Below are 26,864 nucleotides of genomic sequence, written 5' to 3'. Positions count from 1 at the left end.
GGAGACTGGGGTGCCATCTGAGGCCATCAGAACATTGCTCTTCCCAGGAGTCAATTCTTGGAAGAAACTCCAGGCTTGCCAACAGCTACATGAGTGAGACAAGTTCGGCGGCTTCACCTGGCACAGAACAGTGGGACCGCTTTAATGAACAGAGGACTTTGTCACGAACAGGAGATGCCGATCCGTAATCAGCATCAAAGCAAGATCCTTGAAAAGTTTCTTTCCTCCCTTCAATTTTATTTCTGACTATATAGGAATACACAGTCTTTGCAGAAGTTCTGAAAATACAAATACATTCGCCCTATGGTGTTACCACCCAGAGATGTGTGGCCAATACTGTGGCGTATTTTCCTTAAGCTGTTCCTCTAGATTTTTCCTTTCTTTAAATAATCCCCCACCCCAAGGATTATTTACCCAGCAAAGTCCTTCTTCGGAAAACAAAAGGGCAGCGTTAGTACAGCCATTGCCCTGGGATCCAAGTCCTGACCTGAGGGGGATTCTCCTGAACTTCCAAGCTGGGGCTCTCTGATGTTGCTGTGCCCAGGCAGGTGGGACAGGGGTGAGGAACAGGGAGCCCAGGCAGGTGGCCATCCCAGCGAAGCCAGACCAGGCGGTCAGGAGCAGCAGCCAGCTTTCTTTGGGGGCCTCTCAGGGGCCACCTCCACCAGTGAGCCCTTCAGGCGGTCTTCTTGCATCTTGAGTGACCTGCATGACCACACCCAGGCATCAGTCCCCTCGATCGGCTCCCAGGGGCAACAAGGAGGGGCCCATGGGTGCAGCTTGTGGGGCTGGAGGGCTGCACCCCTGAGCTTCCTCTCTTCTACCTGCTGTGCCCCCGCCCTGCATTCCCCATGGCACCAGAAAAACGGGGCCACGGAGACTTTGGCTTCTGTCCCTTTTCTGGCATTCCTTCCAGCCTATGTGCCAGGCACTGTGCAAGGGACACTGAAGCCAGCATGTCCTGGCCTTGGGCAGTGAGGGAGCAGCGAGGAGACAGGTTGATCAGGACCCGGGAATGGGGAAGCACCCGGAGGGACTTCACACCAGGTCCTGGAGGGACTCAGGAGGCAGAGGTAGTGTCCGGGCTGAGATGCAGCAGAAAAGGGGGTGCATTCAGGGCAGAGGGCAAAGGCTCAGTGTTAAGGGAGAGCTTGGGGGTTGGGAAAGTAAAAGAAGTCCATTCATTCATTCATTCATTCACAATATATTTACTATGTGCTGAGCACTTTGCTAAATCACATAGCTAAGGACTGAATGGTCAGAAAGAAGCCTTGGAGGCAGCAGGGGTCTAGGGTTTAGGGCCTGGAAGAAATCTGGGCTTTTATCCTGAAGCAAAGGGAAGTCACTGTAGCAAGTCACTGTAGTCACTTTGTCAAAGAAGGAGCTTAGAGATCTGCTGGTCTGATACCCCCTCCCTCTTAGTCATTTCGTTCATTTAGTGAGCACCTTATATTTGTAAGGTCCCAGGTATGCGGGGAGGGGCTGAGCAAAACAGACCAAGCTGTGCCCTGCAGGATCTGCAGCCTCGGGCAGGAAGAGGCAGATGGCAAGAGGAAAACAGACAAATGTCTCGTCATTACAATTTGTCCTGAAGGGTTTTGAAGGACACAAGCAGAGACCTGTGATCCAGAATCAGGGAGGGCCCCTCTGCGTGGCTGAAGCTCAGTGAGTGTGTGTGTAGTGTGTATGCATGTGTTGTGTGTGTGTGTGTGTGTGTGTGTGTGTGTGTGTGTGTGAGACGCACATGCAGGGAGATGGCCCTGGAGACAATGCAGGCATTTGGGTTTTATTCTAAATCCAGTGAAAGTCACTAGAAGGTTGGGAACATTTTACCAATGAGAAAACTGAGGCTCAGAGAGGGGATATGACTTTTGGGAGGTGATGCAGCTAATGGGGCTGGTAGAACTGGAGTCAGGAGACTCTTCACACAGTGCTCTCTCCTCCACACTGGTGAGTTCTGTGGTTTCACTGGTGATCCCCACACAAGCTGACTGAAAGCTACCCAGAGGGTTCAGGGTGGGAGGTGGCAGGTGGCACTCACCTGGCCAGGCTGACCATGGGCTCCAGGATGTTGTGACCCAGAGCAGCACTGCATTCTGCAAAAGAGAGCCCCCGCTCCTGCAGGCCAGACGGACGGGGTATGAGTGCCTTGAGGGAGACCGCTAGACTCCAGGCAGCAGCCCCCACCACCAAAAGCCTGACCACCCGACAGAGTTCCACCCAGTAGGTCCCTAGGCCAACCCCAAAGGGTGAGGCAGCCCCATCTTCGTATAGCCATGGTCCCCAGCCTCGCCCCTCTGCCCACTGCCCCTCCACCCTGGCTGGCCAAGGTGTCAAAGTTGACATCCTGGAAACATTCCACAGCCTTCAGAGCGACAGTGAGAAGCCTGTGTCCCAACTTAGAGAAATGTCCTTAATATTTTTAAACCATCAGTTATGTTTTTTTTAATTTCAATAATATTTAATTGGGGGAAATATTAGATGAGACAGCATTAAAAAGTACAAAATACAAACCACTGCTGTTAGCATATATATTTCCATTCTGTTTTATATAACCCCTTAATTAGGGGGAGGGGGGATGCTAAAGGTCATGTACCATTAGATTAAGCCGGTGAAACTGCTGTGTGGGCCCCAATCAAATATCAGCGCTGTCATAGGGGGCAACCCAACCTGTACCCAGATTTGCAGCTGCTTTCCTGCCCTCACACTGTGGTGTAAGCCCGTCTTCCACACCCTTCAGCGCTTTCCCAGGACAGGGTTCCTAATGGCAAATGCTGGCCTCTCACATGAGCCCCCACTGTTCAACCACTGGCTGCTGTCCCGTTTTGTCCTTGTAAATACTGCCGTAGAGAACATCCCCGAGTAAACACATCTGATTACACATCGAACAGGGTGGCCATTGTGTGATTCTCTAGGGGTTGTTATTTCTGCTTCTTTCAGGATAAATTGCTAGAGGGGGAATTACTATGTCAAAGAAATGAGCTACCACTTTTAAGAGAAAAAAATTCCCACCCAGCAGGCGCCACCGTGATGACCTCAGGAGGGTGAGAAATGAGAGAAGTGGGAGGGAAGCAGAGTGAAAATGCCACGACGGTGTGTCAGGCGTGGGGCAAGGAGTGGACTCTTTTTTTCCTTGATGACCCTCCAGATTTTCTGGAACGTGGTCAAATTCTATTCATAAATAAATAGTGTCCACCGTCTGGCGGTGGGGCTTCTGATGTTCATCTTCCTGGGGAAGAATTTCAGTCTTAAAATAGATTAAATTAGAAGGAATGTTATGTTAATTAGAGACCAGAGATAAAATTAGGATTTGATTGGGTATTTTAAGTGAAGCTTTTAAAACCTTTTTACTCTGAAGATATTTTTTCCGTAGGTCAGGATATTGGGTGGGGATCTGCTACGTCAGCAGTGAGGTTCAATGTCATGCCCACCGGGTTTGACTCGGGTTTGGCTCTAAAGCTGGGGTGGGTGGGAGGCAGAGGTGGGCAGCTGCTGTCCCCTCTGACCTGGCCTCTGGCTGGGCTGGGGCAGAAATGGCCAATGGGTCCTTCTTGGTGGCCTGGGCCCGGGAGACCTATTCACTACCCTCCAGGGAGGTGTCTGCCCAGTCCAGGCTGCGGGACAGGCCAACACCCAAGTGCTCACCTGGGCCAGTTGCTGTCCAGCCTCGGTGGACACCTGCCGCTCCTCATCGCAGTCCATCTTGTTTCCCAAGAGAAGCACGACCACTCCGTCGGGCGCTGAGTCCTGCACACAGAGCACATTCCCTCAGCCACACATGTTGAGTGCCTACTGTGTGCCAGGACCTGGGTGGATTTGGCCGTGACCTTCAGGAAGCTGACAGTATGCCTCCTCCCCCCACACCCTCACCTTGCCATGTCACACTCACTCCACACCCTTCCCGCTGTGACACTTTCCCCTCTACCTGCAGTGAAGCTGCCTCTCCTATCTGCCTGCAAACATGTCACCCATTTTCCAAGGCCAACCTCAAAGCCACCTCCCTCAGGAAGCCTTCATGGATTGATCCTGCCCATGCCCCTCTCTTCCTGCCTGTGCTCAATAGCCCAGAGCTTGGTTATGCAGAGAGTGTTGGCTCATTTCCTAATTGTTTCATGAAAAATAATAATAATAGCTTTTTTTTACTGAGTGTTTACTCTATACCAGGTGCTGTGCTGAAAGCAATTATGTCAGTGAATCCTCACAACTCTATGAGAGAAGTTGGGAAATTGAAGTTCAGAGAGGCTAAGTCACTTGTCCAGGGTCACAGAGTTGGGGTGGGAGAGTTGGGTCCTGTCTGACCCCAGAGCCCAGGTGCCCTTATATATTACCTTATCCTACTTCCTTTGCATCTCTTTCTAGACTAGAAACTTCTAGAAAGAAGACATGTCTTCATATCCCTCTGCTGTGCTAGTACATACTGCAGAATTTCAGCATGTATGTATTGATTAAATACATGGGGAAAGAACTAAAGATTCCTCTGTGTGGACAGAGAAATTATCACCTAGATTGGTACTAGAATAGCATTATCCCCAGGGGTTAAGCAAAGATCACAGAGTTGCTGTACGTATGAAAGAAATGTTCATAGGATAAAGGAAGTAGTTTGTTTTGGAGGGTGTACCGTGTGGTTACGGTCCCCTTGTACTACTCCCACCCCATCCAGCCACATGCCCGCAGTGAGCTGTGTCACCTATATGTCTCTTGTATTATTTGTAATCCTGGGAAGAAAGGCAGAGTGGGCAGGATATAAGTTCCCTCTTGACCCCCCAAACTGGGGCCAACCTCAGTTGGTCATCTGCTCACCTGGAGACAGTCCAGCCAGTAGCGCAAGTGGGCAAAGCTCTCCTGGGACGTGACGTCGTACATGAGCACCACCCCATCAGCCTTTCGGAGCAGCTGCCGCGTCACGCTGTGGTACCTGCCCAGGGAGTCTGCGTGAGGCCCGGCCTGGCGGGCTCGCCCCAGCCCCGGCCTCTTCAGGCCTCAGCCCCTCCGTCGGCAAAGTGGGAGAAGGCATCTTTCCCGCCTCTAACTGCTCCCCGCGGAGCGTGTGCATATGCTCTCTCCTTACAGTGCAGTTACTGTTGAATGGGTAACAGTTCTCACGGCTCAGATTCCAAAAGGTACCAAAGGGCGCCCAGGGCGATGTATAAATGTATATGCATGCACGTATCTACACACGTGCACGCACCTGCCCCGCGCCCGTTAACACAAGTACAGTGTAAAACACTCACTGGGCTCGTTAATACTCAGTAATCGCTACTTGGTTTTTTCTAGTAAAACCTCTTGGCGGTGTCTCCCTGGTGCACAGCGAGGGTCCTCCCTCTTTGCGGCTTCATAGCATTCTGTTGCGTGGCTAGGCCCTGACATCTCACCGGCCCACTATCGGTGACGTGGAGGTTGTCCCCAGTGTTTGGTAATATAAACGCTGCTACGAACAGCCCCGGCCCCTTTGATATTATCATCACATGTGAGTTCATCAGAAGCGTGAATTTCTAGAAGCAGAACTGCTGGCTCAGAGACATGCTTTCAAGTTTTGATCACTGCTGCCCAACTGGCAAGTGGATGGCCAGTATTTGCAGTAGGACAGTGATCGGGGGGCTGTCCCTGAGGGATGACCCTCACAGAAGCCCTGCCAGGCCCAGTGGCCTTTGGGTCCGCCACCCTGTCTCCCCTACTGGGCCTTGACTCATCTCTCCTCCCCCGACCTTCTGACTCCTCTGGGGACAGATGTCTCTTTTGCACTTGGTGGCCTCAGGGTCGGGGCTGTCCCCCACCCCTGGCATCGGGCTCAGGGCAGGTCGCTGATGCTGCTCATGAAGACAGCGCCGTTACCTCTCCTGGCCAGCCGTGTCCCAGAGCTGCAGCGCATAGTGTTTGTTGTCCACCAGCAGGTTTTTGACCCGAAAATCCACTCCTAGGACACACAGAGAGGGGTCAGGCCTACTTTCAAGTTTCTACCCAGTACTTCTGGCCAAGGCTGGCTCGGATACAGACCTGTCCCCAACCCTGGCCCCAGGGAATGGAAACCTTCAGCTGCTGGGCTTCCCCTCTGCTCCCACGCCCACCCATACTCAAGAGCCCATGTCCTCCACGAAGCCTTCCCTGACCACCCAGCCCACAGGCTCACTGCCCCGCTACGCTCCGGACCAACAGGGAACCTTGGCTGTTCTGACCTCTACAAGCACATCCGTCTTTCCAATTGCACATGGATGTTTATTCTTTAGTCCACTCAGGAAAACCTGTTTCGTTATTTTATTTTGTAATACTGGTTTCATATCCTAGTTATGGCATGCATCTTCCCCTTCAACCAGGCAGCAGGTAGACAGGCAGCCCAAGGGGTGGTGGGAGCCCTGGCTTCAAAGATCACTGACTGGGCTGTGAGTTGTCCACCCTCGGCCGCTGTACAGGCTGTGTGACTTCAGGCAAGTCACTTCACCTCTCTGAGCCTCCCTTCCTCATCTGCAAGGTGGCAGTTTAAAAAGGCCCAAGGTGCAGGGTGATTGAGAAAATTAAATGACTTATGTCCAAGGTTTGGCCTGTTTTCTGGGAGAGGGAGGAGCTTGAGAGGTGGTCATTTTTATTATTGTTATTAATTCTTACCTGTCTGAACCCCAGCCCCTCGAATTTCACAGCCCCACTCTGACTGAGGTCATGGTGCCAGACCCTTTCTGGAAATAGGGAGGTGACAGTGAGATCCTTGGGAGGTGCGGAATCTTCGGGGTACAGCTTCCTGCCAGGCCCTGTTTCCCAGGAAACCAGGTGGGTGGGGGATGGTGGAAAGGAGCGTCTGTCTTCATTCCCACCCCTTTCCTAAGGGAGCCCTGCGGCTCAGAGCCCCTGGCAGGCCCAGGCCAGCTCCGCAGACGGGCGCCTTCTGTTAGCCTTGAGCCAGTAGACACCTCTCTCTTATGGCGACCCCCACAAACACCTGCTGCTGGCCCCTGGTGGGAGTTGAAACCACTCCCACCCCCCGAAGTCGGGTGGCCCTGGGTATGAACTCTGGCCCGGCTGAGGCAAGAAGCTGAAGCAGGTCTTTAATCCTGTTTCCCTCATCTGAAAAATGGGGATAGATATGGAAACGCCAGGCCAAAGTGCACATTCAGATAGAAGTCAACGGGCTCTGGTCCTCCACTGGCCCTGTCCCCAGGTGCAGGCGGGCCACCATTCTTATACCCTGGGGAGGGGGAGGGAAGGAGGGTGACACTGAGTGGGGAACTGTTCATGACTGAGGAAACCAGAATCGTCCCCAGCGATAATTAAGATAGACAGATGACAGTCACCAGGGGGCACGAAACCGCAGCTGGGACTGGGACAGGTTTGGATCACACCACCTGGATCTCAGGTGCCCCCAGCAGTGGGTGTAGGCTGGCTTCGTGTTTTTACAATTATGCAATCTGTGTTTTTCTTGGTTGAATTTTCTGGAAACCTCTTACTACGTGATAATGAAGGGGAGGCTATTGTAAGACGCCTGGTGCATTTTAGCTGGTGGTAACCAGCAGCTCAGGCGATTACTAATAGTGGCCCCGCGGGCCCTGCAACCCTGCTCAACCTCAGGCCAGGCCTGTTGTGGGTCCCCATTCCTAAGGACACTGCATTTTTAACTGGCTCCCAGGTGAGGATTCTTAAGCAGAGAAAAGTTTGAGAAGTTGTCCTGGGGCCTCTTTTGCCTGTGGGCTGTCATTTATCCACTGGTCCAGCGATGGTCCCCAGTGACGTGCACCCCGACTGACACCAAGATGGGGCTCACTCCATCTTTGTGGTTTAAAAAGCTTGTTTTCTGTGGTCCATATAACATTCAAGTGGTCACTGATCCCAACATTTTTAGGGAGAAGAAGCTTTGTGCTTTGGTACATTTCATTGGCAGGAGCCACTGAATTAGATATTATCAAATGCTTATTATAATAATAATAAACATAACTAATATTGATTAGCACCACGTGCCAGATATTATCCTAAGAGCTGGATGAGTGCTAACCGAACTAATCCTCAAGCCCTCCAGAAAGTCAGCACTCCCCTGTTCCCATTATGCAGATGAGGATTTGGGGGGCTCAGAGGGGTTAAAGAACTTGTCCAAGTTCACATGGCTAGTAAGTGGCAGAACAAGATTTGAACTTAGGCGCCCAGGTTCCTAACTTACCACACCCTACAAATACATTCTGTGTAAAACATTCAACTTGCCCAAGGCTACTTCCCGCCAGAGCTCGGCTGGCTGGCCCGAGGGGGGGCTAGTCATGACCTCATCCAGCCAGTGCCACCACGCACTGGCCAGCCCCCCGGGGCCACGTGGGTGGGACTGGCTTGTTTTCCCCATCAACCAGCACTGGCACCTAAATTGCAGGGTGCTTTGTTGATGTGGCACATTATAAGCTAATCAGATCAAGGCAGAAAAAGCAAATTACCCGTAATTAGAGGTGATTAGTAAGATAGTAAGAGTAACCCATATAAAATACTGTCTAGTGCAGGGCCTGTGGCCAGGACAGAACCTGCAGCTTCCCCAGGGATGGCTCACTCCACTCAGGGCCTGCTCCAGCTTGTTGGCCACGGCCCCTGGGCCTCCTCTCCCTCCCCAGATGGTCCTTACCCACAGTGGCTGTCAGCCCGGCGGCAAAGGTGTTCTGGTGCAGCAGGTGTAGGAAGGATGTTTTGCCCACGTTCGAGTCTCCCAGGAAGATGACATGGTAGATGTAATCAGGGCCCGCTGGAGGCTCGCTGTCCTTGGGGTCCCCTGGGGATGGGGTCAGCCCAGCCTCCCCGGAGCCTGTTCCAGGGTCTTCAGGCCTGTTCTCTGCCCTTGGCTCCCCGGATAGTAGGGGGCCTTGTCCTCTCTCTGCTTGAGCAGTTGTGGGTGGAGGCCCAGGCTGGGCTTCCAGGGCAGCCATGGTGGGCAGGGTTTCCGTGGGCAGCTGGGGCCCTGCTCCACCCCCAGGCTGAGCCCCTCGAAGGGAAGAGCCCCTTGGAGGTGATGGTTTTCCAGGAACAGGGGCTTCTGCCTCAGCCTGAGCCTGCGGTGTGTCAGGTGGGAGAGGAGCAGTCAGGGAACCTCGCTGGGGGAGTCCTGAGGGCCCAATTCTCAGGCCCTGAGCCTCAGGTGGCTGGTCTGAACTGAGGCCTGGCCCTCCTTGGCCCACCTGTTTCCTCTCCTCAGCCCTGGGTTCCTCTTCCAGACTCTGCTGGGGGAAGGCAGGCTGTGCATCTGGCTGGACCCGGCCATGAGCTTCCCTTAGCCCCCCAGGACGGCCCTCCTGCACATCTGGGCCCAGCTCACCCTGCTCCGATCCCTCTGTGGGAGCCTGAGCCACACGCTCTAGACCCTGGGAGGGCTCAGCCAGCCCTGCTGGGAGGACTCTGGCCCTTAGGGACCCCAGTCCTGGCTCAGAGCCAGCAGCGTGGGGTTCCTGTTGGAGGGCTTCTCTCTGCCTGGGTGGCTTAGATGGGACAGGCCCTATCCAGGAGTCCTGATCACCTCGGTATGAGGCCTGGGACTGTTTGCTGGGCCCGGCTGGGCCCTGGGAAGAGGGAGAGGCCACCTGGGGAGGGGGTCTGTCTTCCAAAGGAACCATCACTGAGAGTGCAGCTGCCACCAGGCTCCCTGACTCCCCAGCTGGGGCCCCAGGGAGAGTCCAGAGGAAGTGGGTCTCAGGGCCAGGCCCCGACTCTTCCTTAGGGTGCACGCTGCGAGGCTCAACAGGCCGCTCTGGACTGTGGTCCTGCCCATCTGGGTCCACTCCTTCCCCTTCCTTGGCCTTGGCAGGCACCCCAGGGGGGCTCCTTGGAGCCCCATCAGGATCTGAAGATGGCTCCTGACCAAACAGCAAATTGTGCGACTCTGAGATGGAGATCTGCCTGACCACTCGGGGTGTCTGGGGAACTGAGGGGGATCTCGGGGTCGGGGGTGGGCTCCAGGACAGCTGCAGGGCTCTGTGTGGGGGGCTGTTGAAGCTGCTCAGGAGCTTGTCCCAGTCATCGTTGTCCCCAAACAGTCCAGGCAGGGGAACCTCCTCAGGGGAGACCGCCTGAGGGTCAGGAGCCTTCTCCTCATCTGCTCTGGGGACACTAGAAAGGGTGTGGGAAGCTCAGGTCAGGGTAGGGACAGATGTCACATCAGTCATGCCTACATACCTCACCATGAGTTGCACACCTCATAGCTGGCCCTCCCGCCCAGTCTTTGCTCAGGTAGTCCTCACCTGGTATGCACTCCCCACTCCTCCCGGTCATGCAATCCTGCTTATCCTTCAAGGCCTGTATGAAGCCTTACCTCCTCCAGGAAGCCTTCCCTGATAATTTGGGCCCATCTCACTCCTTTGAGCTGAAACAAATATTGTGTCTGCCTGGGATCTAGCCCTGCACAAGACTCGTGTGTGTGTGTGTGTCTGTGTGTGTGTGTGTGTGTCTGTCTGTCTGTCTGTCTATCTGTCTGTCCGAATCCCAGTTGCGTGATCTTGTGCACATGACTTTCCTTTCTCTGTTTCCTCAGTTTCCTTGTCTGAGAAATGGGCATGACATTCTCAGCCTGGCGATGTTGTTGTGAGGTTTATGGAGGGTGTTCTGGGTGCTGACCAGAGCCTCAGAGGACTCCGAGCCTCCCTCCCCTCTCCCAGGAAGCCCTTGGTCTCTACCCCAGCCCAGGGTGGCAGCCACTTGCCTCAGTTTCTCTTCCATCTGCCAGGAAACACGGCCCCTGGCGACGTTCAGTTGTCCCTTGGTCACCTGCAGCTGCTCCCGCACTTCCTCCAGCCGCCCAGCCAGGTCATGCTGAGCCTCCAGAAGCTGCCGGTTCTCTGAGTTGGCCTCCTGGCGTGTGCTGCTCAGGCGGTAGAGCTGGGCCTCCAGCTGCAGGTGGGTGGTGAGGCAAGAGAAGCCCAGCTGACCCCCAGGGCAACAGACAGCCTCCCAAGGCCACTGTGGGGCACAGGCTCCAGGTCCCTAAGACCCAGCTTAAACAGGACTGGAGGGGCGGCCACTCATTGGCTCCATGACCTCCCACCCAGGAGGGACATTTGAATTGTTGGGGTAGGGAGGGGACAGGGAACTATGTAAGAAACACAAGCTACCAGCACCACGAGGGCCCGACATGTGAGTGGGGTCACGCCCTCCTCTGCTCAAAGCTCCACGATGGCTGTGCTCCTGAGCCCTGTCTGGTCTGCAGGGGGCTCCTGGTCTATCAGCAAGTCACATGACTTGGAGATGGGAGCTGAGTGTCCATGCAGAGTGGGACGCAAAGCCCTCCCAATGGCCGCCAGGGCCTGCACAGACTCCCCACCCCATCCATTCCATCTCTGACTTCCTCTCCCACTACTGCTCCCCCCTCCCTCTGTTCCAGCCCACAGGTCTCCTTGCTGCTCCTTGAACACTCACAGCACATGCCTACCTCAGGGCCTTTGCACTCACAGTCCCTCTGCTTGGACAGCTCTTCCCCCAGATTCACACGGCCCACCCTTTACCTCCCCCAGGTCTTTACTCCAATGTCATCTATCAAAACTTAGCCCTCCTGTTATCTAATGTTACAGATTTTACTCGCTTATTTCATCATCTGTCTCCCTGACTAGACAGTCACTCCGTGGGCAGGGGCTTATGTCTGTCATGTTCCTCGGAACCTAGAACTGTGCCTGGTACACAGTGGGTGCATCCTAACTAGCTGTTGGGTGAAGGAACGAGGGGCCTGGTGGAGAGCTTCAGGCCCACGGGGGGACAGGACAAGATGGCCCCGAGTGGAAGTCTGACCTCCTCTCTCGGCAGGAGGGGCCTGCCTCCATTTCCAAGGAGAAGCTGCTTCAGGGGCATCTGGGACACCAGGTGACAGGGACAGCCAAGGCTAGGGGGGTTGGGCTCTGGGAACCCATGCAGTGCTGAAGGGATGCTGGTGTCCTGTTACCACAGGTGTGATTTAGTGAGGTCCCTGGTTTAGAAGTTGAAGGAAGAGTCAGTGGGGCAGGATCTCAGACCCAAAGGCTCAGCCACCATGCCCACTGCAAGTGACCGTCGGCTACTGGGCCTGGGCATCAGGACTGCAGGTACTCTGACGGGGAAGCCAAGTTAGATTCAGAGACAGGAACCATGACCTGTAAAGCACTGGGCACCGTCCTAGGCCCTCACTATAGCCGCTCTAGTCCTCACAGCGGTTTCTAAGGCAAGCGTTCTGAATCCTACTTCTCTGATGCGGAAACCAGGGCTCAGAGAGGTTAGAAACCGGCCAAGGTCACTCAGCTGCCAGCGGAGATGAGAGCTGGGCAACACCTACCACCAGGCCTCCCCAGCAGTGAGGCCTTGTATCTGCCCAGAGCTTTCCTCTCCTTTCCATTTATTACCTCCTGTCACACAACCAGCTGGGAGATGCGGTAGATGGCTAGTCCCATTTTACAGGTAGAGAAACTAAGGACAAGACAAGCAAAGCTATTTCCTCAGATTTGCATGGCTATCCATTGGAACCACAGAGATTTGAACCTAGACCCTCTGGTTCTCTGCTGCTGTGCCTGGCCTCACCTCGGAAAAGGGCCCAAGACACCTCTTTCCCACGGGCCCCCTCTCATATGGGAGCCCAAACAGCCCAGTGCATCCTCAGGGCAGGGGTGTCAGTGTCCGTGAGTCCTCAGAAACCGGGCTTCAGGGCCGCCTGTCACTCACCTCCCTCTGGCCCTCCGTCAGCTGCTGCACCTCACGCTCCTTGGCCTCCAGGACCTCCTGCATCTGGGCGCTGAGGGCCAGGTCCCGGGACTCACTCTGGGGAGCAGAGAGGTCTCAGTCCCTGTGCTGCCCAATCCAAGACCCAGCCAGGCTGGGCCAGCCCTCCCCACACTCACCTCCACCCAGGTCTGGGGTGCAGGGTCCCAGCAAGAGGGGTCTCAGGATGACTTCCCTGGCTCACGCCTGCATTGTGGCAACAGGGAAACCGAGGCCCAGAGAGCAGAATGACTGGCTCCAGGGGACACAGCGAGACCCGGCAGAGAGGGGTAGGGGGCTTGGCACTCTTCACCCCATCTCCCTGGTCAGGGGTGTGAGAGGATCCACTCTCTGTAACCTCTGCCATCCCCAGGGCCGGGCCGGCAGAGGAGTCCAGGGCAGGGGGAGAGCTGCGGAGCCCACCTTGGCCTGCAGCTGCTGCTTCTGCCGGCCGATCTGCTGTTCCATCTCCTCGTACAACTGCTGGACCTCCTGGTGGTGGTCAGAGTCCCGCCTGGAAGGGGTGGAGGAGGGCCGGGTAGCCCATCAGCACCCTGGGGCCCTGCTGCTGGCACAGGTGGTCTGGACCTGGCTTGGAGTCCATGGTACTGCCCATCTCACTGGGTCAGGGGTCACTGACCCTGTCACCCAGGGAACAGTTATCCCAGTGACAGCCCCTGACCCACGTACCATTGACATTGGTCACACTGATCCCATCACTCTGACTCCTGTAACCATCGCCAAGATATTGGTTCCCCTGGCCCTGTCACACGCTCCCCATTGCTGCACACTCCGTCCCCACTTCCCTCTGCCACCACCACCCCACCTCCATAACTCAGACCCCCTGCAGGGCTGTGCCCATCCCAACTCCAGGGCCACCATATGCATTGTCATCTACATGAATGGTACTCTTGGAGTTGGTGCCACAGTGGCCCTGCACCAAGACATACTTGGCATTCCCAGTCTCAACAAAGGCCCAGCTCTGTCCTTCCTGAAGTCCCCTAAGTCACCCCTTCCTCCAGCTCAGCTCTGCTCATTCCAGCTTCCAGGTCCTGCTGTGAATCCTTGGCCTCCGGTCTTCAACTAACATGTAAAGAGCTCCCACTACGTGCCAGACACCTAGTGGGTGAGAGCCACCCGCCCCACTCACTTCCTCAGGGTCAGCTCCAGAGCCTCCTTGTCAGCCCGTGCCTCCTGCAGGCGGCTGGTCATCTGGGCCAGGAAGCCCTCCAGGTTGCCTGCCAGCTGGGGCTCCTCCTGCCTCAACTTCCCCCACAGCTGCCAGATCTCTGCCTGCCTGGGGAGGGGGGAGAGCCAGAGATTAGATATGAGGGGACCAGGAAGCAGGGACCCCAGTCTTCCAGATGAATGGCAACACTCCAAGAGACTTGGGCACCTGGGCCACAAAAATCTATTGACCTCCGTAGCTGCAATCAGATGCCACCCCTCTAGGAATCTTTCCAAGTGTGCCCTCTCCCTTCTTGAACCCCCACAACACTTTGTCTCTCTAGGGTTTGGTGATTAATTGCGGGGAGAGGGACTTAGGAGCCTGAGGGCCCAGGGCTTCCATTTGTCTTCTCTCTTCTTCTACCACTCCGTAGCTGTGTGATCTTTGGCAAGTACCATGCCCTCTCTGGGCTTATTTGTAAAATAGAGAGGCTGATACCTGCCCAGCTAGTTCTCCAGAGAGTGAGACACGCCCAGTGAAAGCACCCGTTTGGGGCCTGGCACATGGTTGGCACTTGATAAATGCTGCCTTTACATGGATTTAATTAAGTCGTGAAGACAGATGCCAGAGGGCTGAGCCCAGGCCAAGCTGCCAAGGAGGTAAATGGCTCCCCACCACACCCGGCCCGCCAGCCTGTACCCTAAGTCCCACACTGCCTGCCCCACAACACAGGGCCCTGCCCTCTGAGAGCTTGTTCTCACAGAGCCCGTGTGGCGGGCCATCCCCTTGCTGGCTCTGACAGCCCCAGTGGCATATGGGATGTGCGGGAGGAGCATTTTTAGGCAGGGTCCCCCTTCTCTGAGTATGAGTGAACCCCATGAGCCCAGGGCCTGGAGGAAACACCCTCCTGTCTCCAAACCTACCCAACCCAGGGCATCACTGTCCTGACATCACTCAAGTAGAGACCCTCTTTTGGGGTTAAGAAAGGCACCCTCAGGATGTGAGTGCCCCTGGAAGACTGATCTCCAGCTCAGTAATCCTCCTGAGAAGTGATTATAAGGCAGGACAGGGGGGCCAGGAGGGGGATCTCCTCCTGAGCAGGCATCTCCACCCAGGCTCTGTTGTATCCCCCAACAGCTCACTGCTCACTCTGCAGCCAGGGAAACAGAGGTCAGAGGTTAGGCCACTTGCCCCATGTCACACAGCTGACAAGTGGCCAAACCAGAATTTGCACCGAGCTCCACCTGGCAGCCTCCCACCTTGACACTGTCCCCGTGAGTCGTTGCCTGTCCTGCCCTGCCCCCTCGCCCCGTGCAGGCCTTACTCAGGATGTACATGGCCATCCCCCAGCTGCTCCATGAAGGCAAAGAATGCTTCCTTCTCCTCCGCATCCGCCTCCTCTAGCGCTGGGAAGCTGGTGGCCGCAGAAACTCGCTTGGAGTACAGTGGCCTCTTTCCCCGGAGCCTGGGGGTGCCCAGGCTGGAGCCAAAGATGCTCTCTGTGGGACAGAGGGGGACAGAAAGGAACAGAGTGGGGTTGGGCTCAGCTCCTGACCTCTCCTCTTGCCCTGCTCCAGCCCTCGCGGACATAATTATCTGTTTTGGTCACATTTACACATTCCTCATGTCAACCTTGGGAGTCTGCTGAAGGTAGGCACTTTGCCCATTTTACAGATGAACATATGAGGCCCAAAGAGGCCAAAAGACTTGCTGGAAGTCACACAGCAGCTCCATGGTGGCCAACACATTTTTCATTCATCCAGAATATTTATTGAGCATCTACTATGTGCTGGGGACAAAATTGGCCAAAATCCTTGCCCTAGTAGAACTGACATGGTAGTGACTGCTGAAAAGGACACACTTTTTAAAAAGTCAATTTGCTAAGTGAGCTAAAGGAACAAGCAAGGCAATTTCCATTTAGAGACTGGGCAGGGGCTACTTTAGAGAAAGTGGTCAAGAGTGGCCCAGGAAGCGACACTGGAGCGGAAATGAGAATAACAAGAAGCCGTGTGCATTCCCAGGGAAACACATTCCAGGCAGAAAGGACAGCACATGCAAAGGCCCTGAGGTAGGAAACAGATTGGCACAGTGGAGGAGGCGAGTGGCACTGAGAGAGCCCAAGAGGTTGGTGGAGTCTGGATGGTGCTGCCCTGTGGGCCTCAAGAAGGGGTTTAGATTTTGTTCCACAGGCACTGGGAAGTCCCTGGGGTGCTGGGCATGACTGGATACAGATATAAAGATGGCTCTTGGAGGTGCATGCACAGCAATGTTCCCTCTGCCTCCACCTCTGATTTCAGGGCCCAATTCCCCCTCCCTACCCCCAGGTTCTCAATCACCAGAACCGGAGCAACCACCTCCTGGGCAGCCCCAGACTATAAATGCAGATTCCTGGTCTCCCTCTTGTTGTCCCCCAAACTTTTGGGGACTCAGCAGACCTAAGAACTCTAGATGACTTTGCATTAATGTGAGACCAAGCTGTGCTTGGCAGGGTGTCTGCAAGAACACACCTTCCACTCCCTGGGCTAGAAGGTCTTCCCCATCGAGAAGATCAGTGGGAGTATTATTCCCTGCTGGCCTTGGCCTCATTAGGTCCTTTGGGGCCTGTCTTGAGAAGCAGGTGTTGAATTAGCCCTGCTCAGTGGGGACTAAGGGCCTGAGAAGCCCCCACCCACTAAATATCACCCTTTGCTGCTCCCTGGGACCCAGAATTCCCTTAACCAAAGCCAGAATGTGAACTTCCACAGGCAGTAAGAAGGCCTGTGGTCTCAAGCATGGGGGGTGCTTAACTTCTTGCTCAAGGGAAGCCTTTTGTTGGGGAGAAAAGGGAGGCATCAGAAAGCAAGCCTGGTGGCCTCTCTAGAGGAGGGGATGCTCAGGGGAGCCCCCAGCCAGCGGGCTGCTCTGGCTGGTGGGAAAGGGAGTGATCAGATCTCCTGGGCTAGAGCCTTAAGGCTCAAACCATCTGCTTTCCCACAGACTTGGTGCCCTCATCTCCACAGTCACCGGGTTATCGCCCACGCCCTGAACCCTCTCATGGGTATTGCGAAGGTCCCCTGGTTGGGAAGGTGTCACTGTTGCCTTTCCGGTCAGGCCAGTCTTGCCGGTGCTGGGCACACTGCCTGGGACGCCTGGCTGTGCCCCAAAGCCCCAGAGCCCCTCCCAGGACAGACGTACTGAGCCCAGAGCTGAACTCTTCGAGGGAGAGGTGTCCCTTGCGCTCCACATCCACCCAGTCAAAGATCATCTCCGGCTCCTCCTCGCTGCCCAGGAAGCTGAACTTGGCCGCCTGCAAGAAGGGGTACATTGGGTGCTGTTTCCACTGGGGAAGGCTCTGGGCCACCTTCAAAAAATGAAAGGTGCTTGCCTTCAGCCACCCCGACCTCCCCTGTCCCCACCTCCTGCCTGAGCCAGAGCCTGCCCTTGGTGCCAGGACCCCCTCCCCCGGGACAGCTTCTCAGCAGAGCCCTGAACCCCACGCCTTCTCCCTTCCCCCTTCCTCCATCAGCATTTGCCTGTTCTCAGTCTCATCCCTTAAGGGCCCTAATGAAGGACAGTCGTAAATCCCCCCAGATTGTGTTTATCAGTGTCCAAAAATTAATCTGGAACTTGAAAATAAGCCCAAAAGGTGGAGAGCACATCCTTCCAGTATTCTGTGGGGACAAAGCCACCTCTAGAGTCTAGACTATAGGAACGTACACAACTCATCTCACGGAGCTGATGAGAGGGCCCAGGCTAACTAGAGACACAGGCTGACGTGTAGGTTCTGTCCAAGAGAGATGGAAATAAATTTTGTCTGATGGAACAGACAACCCTGAAGATTTACGGCCTATTGGACATGAACCGGCTTTTAAAACTCTAACTCAGCAATCTGGTCCTAACATTTCTTTGTTAAATTACCTAGCATTTTAAATGCTCTTTCAGCCATTCATACCATCTCTCATTAGTTAATGAGTTAAATAAAACCTTAGATATGAATTTATCTTATTTTTGCCCAAGGGTCATGATTTTAGCGTTTTGGAAACTGTATTTGAACAGTTTTGGAGGTTCTGTGGAGATGCCCCAGTTGCCGGAGAAGTGAGCCCTGGCACCTCTCGGCGCTTGCAGGGAATCCTAAGTGTGACTGTGATAGAACTTTAAGTTTGCTGACTCTGTGTCTCTAGTTTTTTGTTCTTTTCTTTTCTTTTCTTTTCTTTTTTCTTTTCTTTTCTTTTCTTTTCTTTTCTTTTTTTCTTTTTTCTTTTCTTTTCTTTTCCTTTCTTTTCCTTTCTTTTCTTTTCTTTTCTTTTCTTTTCCTTTCCTTTCCTTTCTTTTCTTTTCTTTTTGCTGAACTTGTGTTTTTGCTTTGGCCGCAGCAGTAGTGGGGAATGGATTTTATGGACTGATTATTCTGTGATCTACTTGGCCTGCACGATAGAGACCTAGCGTCTGTTGGTTGAAAGACAACAGAAAATCTGATTTCCTAATCTTTTGGTGGTGGTGGTAGTGTGGTTTTTTTTTACTTGTGACCTCCAGTGAGTTAAGAATTTGTACCCACTGGGGAGGCGAACAGCTCTTTGAGACCTGGACTGGTGAGTGCTTTGCTTCTGTGTTGACTTTTGACCTATGGCTGGAGTTGGAGCAATAAAGCCAGACTCCCTCTGTGTCTGTGTATCTACATATCTGTAATCAGAAAGGTCTTTAACCCTTATTGTGAGTGTAAAGCAATTTGCTACATCTGGAGGATAGTGATAACTTAGAGGCCTTCGGGGTTCTGTGTTGATTGGTTTGTAGAGACAAATAAGTGCTTACATAAATCTAGCGTTTCCCGAAGTCACAGAAAATAAAGCAACTGAATTTATAATGCTTTCCAGTGCTCAACTTTTTTTTTAAGTCCCTCATCCAATAAATTGTTAGCACAGAAAACCTTTAAGGAGCCAGGTTCACATAATTAAGGTGAATCTTTGGACAAATTGGATTAGTTTAAGAATTTTGGGTTACAAGACACAGATAATAGTTATCTGTGTTTTCTCTGCTTTATATTAAGTATAATACAAGTATACATTTTATTTTTTATAAGATCTCTATTTGTTTTTTGTGAAGAAACTAGTTCATCTGAATGTCCTACACTGCTTATTTTGTCTTACTGATCAAATAAGTTAACATTGTTTGTACATGATGTTTAAGATTATCAAAATGTTAGAATTGTATACCTGAAACCTATATAATTTTATTAACCAATGTCACCCCAATAAACTCAATAAAAAATAAAAATAAACAAGTACATGGGGGAAAACTTGTTAAAGAGAGAAAAATTCAACCCAGTTGTGCACATCTGAAAAAATAGATTATAAAAATGTAAATTTGTGTTCGACTAAACTGATTCATTATTCTAACAAATTTTATAGCAACAGTACTCATATTTTATAGTATGTTGTTTTAAACACAATTTCCAAGCTCTTTTGTAACTTGAAAAACCTGAATTAATATTAAATTAAGAAAAATGTAATACTGAAGCTTTAATTGCTAAGCATAATTTTAAATTTATATCTCTTTACTCCTTACTTCTACGTGCTGGAGAGCAGCTGTATCTTTGGGTCATGTTAACGAGTGAATTCATTTTGTGCACTTTAAATAGTTACGAAGGGGAAAGAGGGACTCAAGTAGATACTTGTACTCCCATGTTCATAGCAGCCGCATTCACAATAGCTATAGATGGAAGCATCCCAAATGTCTATCAGGGGATGAACGGAGAGATGAAATGTGGATACATACAATGGAATATTATTCAGCCTTAAAAGGAAGGAAATTCTGCAATATGCTACAACATGAATGACCCTTGAGGGCAAATACTGTGTGATTCCACCTATAGGAGGGACCTACAGTGTAGTCAGATCATAGAGATAGAAAGCAGAATTGGGGAGACAGGAGGATGGGAGTTAGTGTTTAATGGGTCAGAGCTTCCCTGGGGGGGATAAAGAGGTCTGGAGATGGATGGTGGTGATGATTGCACAACAGTGTGAATTACTTAATACCACTGAAAGGGTAAGTTTCATGTTAGGTGTATTTTATCACAATTTTTTTAAGCTGTGCCAGGGACATGTGTGACTGCAGAAAGTCGTGTTAGGCGTACTTGTGAGCTCTGCTGGCCCACTGAAATGTCTGCATAAGACAGACATTTACCCTGCAGTTCATTCTGTGCGATAGAGGTTAATTACTGTGGTTAAAGGTTGTAGTCACTACAGGTGTTTTTGTTTTGTTTTTAAATATATCTTTATTGATTTCAGAGAGAGGAAGAGAGAGACAGAAACATCAATGACCAGAGAGTCACCAGTCGGCCGCCTCCTGCAAGCCCCCCACCAGGGACGGAGCCCGCAACCCGGGCATGTGCCCCGACCGAGAATGGCACCCCGATGCCCTGGGTCACAGGCCGACGCTCGACCGCCGAACCACAGCCGGCCGGGCACTACTGGTGCCTGAGACGATACCAGGGACAATAGTGCCAGAGAATCCTCTGTGTCTGCAAGGAAGATGGGTGTGTTTCGTCTTGGAGGGATAAGGGGAGTAGTTTTGTCTTAAAGTGTCTGGTTGTTCCAGAACTTGAAAAACTCTAAAGGGCAAGTCCTAATGGATAGAGAGAGTCGAAGGTTTGCTGAACAGGAGTCTTTTTTGCCTTGATTTATAATACCTGAGTCTGAAAATAAGCTATGAAATATGTTAACATTTTGCCAAATTTGCCTCCATTTTGATGGGTTTAAAAATAAATTACAAACAAAACTTGTGAAACTTATCCCTCGTGTTACATCAGCGCAAAACCAGAATTGGGCTCCATCTCTATTAAAATGATAAACTGGTTTTAGAGCTTTGGGCAAGGGTGAGAAAGAGCTTACTATTTATCGTCTGTGTAAGTTGCCCAGGCAACTGATTCCATTTCTCAGCAGACTAAGTCCCTCTGCTGTGCTTGGCTTTATCAGATTCTAATTTTTTGAAAACAAAAAATCACCCAGCTGACATGGCTCTGTGGTTGAGCCTAGACCTATGAACCAGGAGGTCGCAGTTTGATTCCCAGTCAGGGCACAGGCCCGGGTTGTGGGCTCGATCCCCAGCAGGGGGCGTGCAGGAGGCAGCCGGTCAATGACTCTCATCATTGATGTTTCTCTCTCTCCCTCTCCCTCTCCCTCTCCCTTCCTCTCTTTGAAATCAATAAAATATTTTTAAAATATTTTCAAATAAAAAATAAATGAAACCAAAAAAATCGAAGGTACCTCTCTTATGAAAGAGCTAAATACCCTTGCAATTGTGTCAGCTTCTCCCATGTTTATTTCAAAACATTGTATTTCATTGTCATTTAGATTAAATAGGCAACCAAGTACTATTTCTCAGACTACCATGAACCTATCTTAATGCAGTGGCCACATTTCTTTGATAGCTCTTTTTGTTTATTTATTTATTTTTAATCCTCACCAGAGGATATTTTTTCCATTGCTTTTCAGAGAGTAGAAGGGAGGGAGGGAGAGAGAGAGAGAAACATCGATGTGAGAGAGACACATCAATTGCTTGCCTCCCACTCGCGCCCCGACCGGGTCTGGGGATCAAGCCTGCAACCAAGGTACGTGCTCTTGACAGGAATAGAACCCAGGACCCTTCATTCCCAGGCCGACTCTCCAACCACTGGCCAAACTGGCCAGGGCTCTGATACCTCTTTTTGAAAGTTCATTAAGATGAATTAATACAATTGTGTTTAGCACCTGCTTGTAAAAAGAGACTAAGCCGATCATTATCAATAAAAAATACTGTAGTATTTGTTGCATGTAGAAGAAAATAAAAACAGAGGATTTAACCTGTAACAAAATCTGATATTAAACATGGCTTAGGCGCAAAAAAGAAGAACATCGTAAGAAGAGCCGTCACCTCAGGAGAGATGTGGGCCTTTTGTGGGCTAAGTTTTCGTAGGTAAAATGCAATTGCTGCAACCAGGTCAGAAGCTGCAAGCTTTGGGGGGGGCATGGAGATTTCCCAAGGCCGTTGCTCTCCAGGGGAAACACTGGCCAAACCCTTATGAAACAGCATGTCCTGCACCGCAGTGGAGAACTTGACTCTCCCACTCTGATATTTTAGTGACTGAAGAAATACCCACAGCCATTCAGGGTCGTTCCTGAGTGAGCCCGTGCTTGCCTCGGGGCTCAGCGAACAGCTGCAGGCCAGCTGTGTCTCCCACGGGACACACTCGCAGCCCGTGGGAGGGGACAGCGCCAGGCTCTCTGAACTGCTGATGCTCCGCCGGGGACAGGACGCCGAGCTGCCACCAGCCACCCTTCAGACTGAGCTGGGGGGCTGCCCATTCCGAGGACTCTGAGTCTGGTAGCAGCCAGCTCACCCAAGATCCAGCGTAAGAGAATTAATTCCACGGGCCTGAATGAGTGGGTCAGGGAAATCTAGTTGCGGTTATTTGTTGGGAATGTAGCTGATAGTATTTTTATTCTATTTTTATGGATTTATGAGCAAGTTCTTTCTCTGTCTCCTGAAGCTGTCTCTAACCTTCAGTTTACTAGATTATGGCTTCTGTAAACGGAAATTAAACATGTGAAATGGCATCTGAATCTCACCGACCCCCTCCTGATGCAGAAACCATTACTTTTACCGAATCGCCTTGCTTTCCGTGGCAACATGGTCATTTACAAGTTCAGTAAGGCTCTGCCCTCCTTCCGGCTGAGGTCTAGCAGATAAATCAGCTGTGTGACTGTAGTGTCATAGTGGAGAATGATTCTTATCTAATCGGGTGTGACAAATCCGGCGTAAGGAACACGGAGCCAATGCTGGCAAAGCCCTCCTAGGAACCAGGTGGTAAGGAAGGCCTCTTCTAGCATCAGAGGGACCCTAGAAAAATCGGGAACCTCAAGAAGAAAGTAAGACCCTTACAGTTATCCGGGCTGCAGGTAAAAGCTGGTGGAGAGAGTCTTGGGTTGGTTTCCTGGCCTTAGGACAGACGGAGGGTGGCCAGCTTTAGCTGGAAAGTGCCACATCCCAGGTACCCGTCCAGTCCCAGGCAAACTGAGACAGGTGGTCACTCTAGATAGCAGAGCCACAGATATTTTGAAAGTCTGAAACTTGGAAATAAGGCAGACAGCACGTCCTTTGGAGCACTGTGTAGGCTGCAGGAATGCACTTAGTTCATTTCATTGTTTACCTTTCATTCAAAGCTCCAGACTTGCTGAAGTTACTCATTAACTTGTGGATTTTTGTCCAGGAGAGATGAAAATAATTTTGCCTAGCAGAACAGATAACCCCAAAGATTTATGGAGTTTTGGACATGGGTCATTTTTTAAATTGAACTCAGCAATTAGCTTCTCAAATGTCCTCTGAACCCATCGTAACATCTTACTGGTCCCCTCATTAATTAATAGCAATAATTAATTAGGTAAGACCTTTGATAAGTGCTGGTTTTATATTTACTTGAAAGTCTTTTGGAAATTATATTTTAACATCAGCCATGCATACCTTGTTGTGGCCCTGAGGCTAAGTATAGGTAAGGTCAGTTTTGCTGGGGGAAGGACCAAGTCTGGAGCCTGGAGCAGTATCAGGAGGAGACAGCAGGCCCAGCAAGGCTCTAGCAACCCACAGAGGCCTTTTTGCAGGTAATGAGGAAAAAAACGAAGAAAAATCAGTCAAGCTGGTCTAGGCCACAGCCTAAGTTTCCTTATTGGGACACACCACCATGGCTGATCTTATGTCTCATTCAAGTTTACAGTCATCAACATGGTTTGATTTTCAGGGCTCTGACTGCTCCCCAAGATAAACTTCCCTGCTCAGTGGGCCTAAAATGATATCATTTGCAAGTTACTTCCTTGGCTTAAAGTCCTTCCCTTTATCAAAATGTAAATGTTTCTGAAAGAGGGTAACACATAAAGCCTTATCAGTCATTTACACATTAGTATAAACAAATTTCTAGCCTTTTCTGAGATCAAAGTTTAGATGAGAGAAAGGGAAAGAGCAGACAAGCCCTACATTCCTGGGATTGTCAGTCTTGAAAAGGGATTCAGGGTGAGACAGGGTCTTCAACTCACCGCCAGGTCCTCTCGGGTGACAAAGCCCCTCTCCTTGGCACCACAGTCCTGGAAGAAGCTCTGCAGTTCTGCAGCTGCCTGAGAGGACCAGGACCCTGGCTCTGGAGCCCCAAGGACATCCTGGCCATCAGCAGGTTCTCGTGTCTGCCGGCGGCGGCTGGAGCCCAGTTTCCGGCCTTTTCGGGCGGCTCTCTGTCCAGTCTCCATGCTGCTTTGTCCTGGGGACAAAGAATGGTGAGGGGAAACTGGGCTGCCACACAGTCACTGCCTGCAGAAATCCCTCCCATGGCTCCCCATTACCCCTGGAGAAAATCCACCACGGGTGATGCAGCCCTGCCTGGTTGGACTGCGCTGGCCTCTCTGACCTCATGGCCTCCAGCACATCCTGCCCAAGGCCTTTGCCCTTTCTGTTCCCTCTGCCTGGAATGCTCTTCCCGGAGCTATCCAGGTGCCCTCATTTTCTTTAGATCTCTGCTCAACTGTCCAAGGTCTTCCCTGGCTGTTATATGAAAGAGCCCCCTGTGCAGGGTAGGTTCTGTTTTAGGGCCTGGGGTGGTTAAGCAGAGTCAACCGAGTCCTACTGTCTGAAGGGCAAGAGCACCCTGTGAGCCGTCTCTCCTGTGGCTCCCTCCAGTTCATTTCCTCTCACCTCACCTCTGGGAGGGGACCCGCGACAGCTGCCTCCTCCCTCTCTGTTTCACCTCCCTCCAGCATTTTCTTCTCCTCAACACCATTTCTCAACTCTTTCCACACACCCACCAAGGAATCAGGAGCTCCCCTGACGTGTGGCCCTGTGGGATGTGCCCCTCCTTTACCCCCCACCCCCAGTCCTTGCAATCCACAGCCTCCCTCTGAACCACTCCCCATTCCCAGGAGGCCAGATTCCCTCTCACCCTGGCTCCCTTTGCCCCAGTCTCCCCGACTCTCTTATCCCCTCACCTAGCTGATACTTCTTCCTCCCTCAGCTTAGAGCCCACCTCCTCCAAGAAGCCTTCCCTTGCAGCCACCCTCAACTTCAAGTAAGGTCCAGTACCCCATTGTCCGAGACCCCAAGATGCCCTAGGCTCCCCCTATGGATGTCACTGTGCACCTTGGACCATATTGTTCCCAGGTCCTTAGCACATAGTAGGTGCTCAAGTAAGGGTTGTCCAATTCATTAATTAGGGTCCTTTCATCTGTCATTGAAGGTCTTCGGTCAGTCAGTCAATTAATAAGGATATTTATGGATAAGGCTTTGTCTAGGTGAGGCCCCAGGGCAGGAGAAAGGGGTAGCCTGACCTGGAGAGAGTAAGTCCAGACACAAAACTGTATGGGGTGAGAGGAGCTTGGTGTGCACATGGTCAGGCAGCTTCCTAAGGGGCCAAGCTCTAAAGGAGGCGAGTAGGATTTAGAAGCAGTGAACAGCACGTGCAAAGGAACTGAGGCCGAGGGAACAACCCCTCTGGGCTTTCTCTGCTGGGTCCAAAGGTCGCAGTCAGGCTGAGTGGAAGGCTCAGGAGCTCTGCCTCAGGGAAGATGCTCATTCCAGTCACTGGAGCCACTGGTCCAGCCTCCCTTGGGCAGATTCCCTCACACAGAAGCACAGGACGCGAGTGAAGCAGTGCCTCACCCCGGAGGCCACCACACTTTAAAGCGAAGGAATCCCTGTCTCTCCCTGTCTGTTTCATCTCTCTGTCTGTCTCGCTCCGTCTCTGTCTCTTGGCCTGTCGCTCTCGGGGCCTTCAAAGTCTGTTTGCGGGCAGTTTCCATGTCACACATGTCAAGCTGCAGGGGGTGCCGCACCGGGCCTCGGGGCACACACCGCCGAGCGCGTGCATCTCTCCGGAACCCAGCGGCTTGGGCGCGGCCACTGTGGGAGTATCCGGTCCATGCCAGTGGGCAAATGCCACACGTCAGGGCTTTTCCTCCCACGGGGCAGTTACCAGCCCACCTCGCTGAGGCTTCTCTGCCCAGCCCCTTCCCGGGGTCCAGCACACACTAGGCGAGGAGCGTTTGCTGAGCACCAGCTGAATGCCGCGGGGTGGTGAGCAGGGGTCATGTGGCTCCCTTGGGTGATCTAGGACCCCGCGCCCCTTCCCCCTGGTAGTTTCCCCCCTCTGGACCCACAGATGTAGAGGGGGAGGCGAAGCGAGGAGGTAACATCCAGCCACAGTGCTCTGGAGTCAGACAGCCTCTGCCTCTCCCAGGCCCGCCGCTCGCTGGCCTTGTGACCTTGGCAAGCTGCCTCATGTCCCTGTGCCCCAGTTTCCTCACTGGAACAGGAAAGTAGTGTTCACCTTACCGGAATACTCTTCTATTTGATTATATCGTAAAATTTCCATCTCCTCTTCCTGAAGCATAAGCCTTATGCGAGCCAGGAATTTATGCTTTTGCTCACTGCTCTGCCCCAAACGCCTGGAACAGTGCCCCACATACAGTCGGCGCTCAGTGACATTGTCGACTCTATAGTCCCCGTAAAGCACTCCCAGTCACGCCTGGCATACAGTGACAGCTCGTAAATGCAGCAGTGACAGTGGTGATGATGACGTGAGTGAGGGTGACATTTCTCTGAGCCTCACAAGAGCCAGGTACTATACAAATACGGTTTATCCCCACTTGACAGATAGGAAACTGAGGGAGGGAGGCTCCAAGCCTCAGAGCGGTGCCCAAGCCATGGTCAGTAGCGGAGCCAGCACCGGATCCGCCCCCTGGTTGGCTCTGGGATGGACTTCCCCAGGACCACTGCCTGGGGAGGTACCTTCCTGGTAGCAGAAGGCCCGTCTGTGGGCCACAGACGCCCGGCAGAGCCGCCACGGGTGGGACAAGGGCTCCATGGAGCAGGGCAGGGGGGCAGGCTTTACTCGGGGTTGTGAGCCTGGAAACTCAAGTTTCACATGCACTTCCGTTGGTGGAGATAACACACACGAGGCAGCAAGATAGGATTCCCATTGCGGAAGCTTCTAGAGCTGAAGTGGTGGGGGAAGAGGCTGCTGCGGTTGTGGGTGCCACAATGCTGAGTC

The 26,864-nt window shown here is 52.3% G+C and overlaps 1 protein-coding gene across 1 annotated transcript; it reads right to left on the bottom strand.

The window, feature by feature from the left end:
• Window positions 1–614: 614 nt before the first annotated feature.
• On the bottom strand, window positions 615–24,072 carry RAB44 (RAB44, member RAS oncogene family). Its single transcript, XM_016223701.2, has 13 exons — window positions 23,866–24,072; window positions 17,000–17,111; window positions 15,150–15,324; window positions 13,808–13,954; window positions 13,081–13,171; window positions 12,622–12,717; window positions 10,643–10,830; window positions 8,582–10,053; window positions 5,833–5,914; window positions 4,801–4,915; window positions 3,646–3,747; window positions 2,042–2,118; window positions 615–705 (listed from the first exon to the last, which is right to left on the bottom strand). The coding sequence occupies exons 1-13, from the start codon at window positions 24,070–24,072 to the stop codon at window positions 615–617; spliced, it is 2,955 nt and encodes a 984-aa protein (XP_016079187.2).
• Window positions 24,073–26,864: the final 2,792 nt, after the last annotated feature.

Source organism: Miniopterus natalensis, chromosome 5, assembly GCF_054644295.1.
Source record: "Miniopterus natalensis isolate mMinNat1 chromosome 5, mMinNat1.hap1, whole genome shotgun sequence".
Lineage (NCBI taxonomy): Eukaryota > Metazoa > Chordata > Mammalia > Chiroptera > Miniopteridae > Miniopterus > Miniopterus natalensis.
This window is presented reverse-complemented; position numbering and strand designations above follow the sequence as displayed.

Bases quoted from the DNA above. Each gene is read 5' to 3' on its own strand.
- RAB44 (XM_016223701.2), bottom strand. From the start codon at position 24,072: ATGGAGACTGGACAGAGAGCCGCCCGAAAAGGCCGGAAACTGGGCTCC. The intron at 13,172-13,807 runs GTGAGTGGGGCG...CACCCCTTCCAG, and splicing joins CTGGAGCTGACCCTGAGGAA to GCGGGACTCTGACCACCACC. The intron at 10,054-10,642 runs GCAAGTGGCTGC...CACCCTTTCTAG, and splicing joins CAGATGGAAGAGAAACTGAG to TGTCCCCAGAGCAGATGAGG.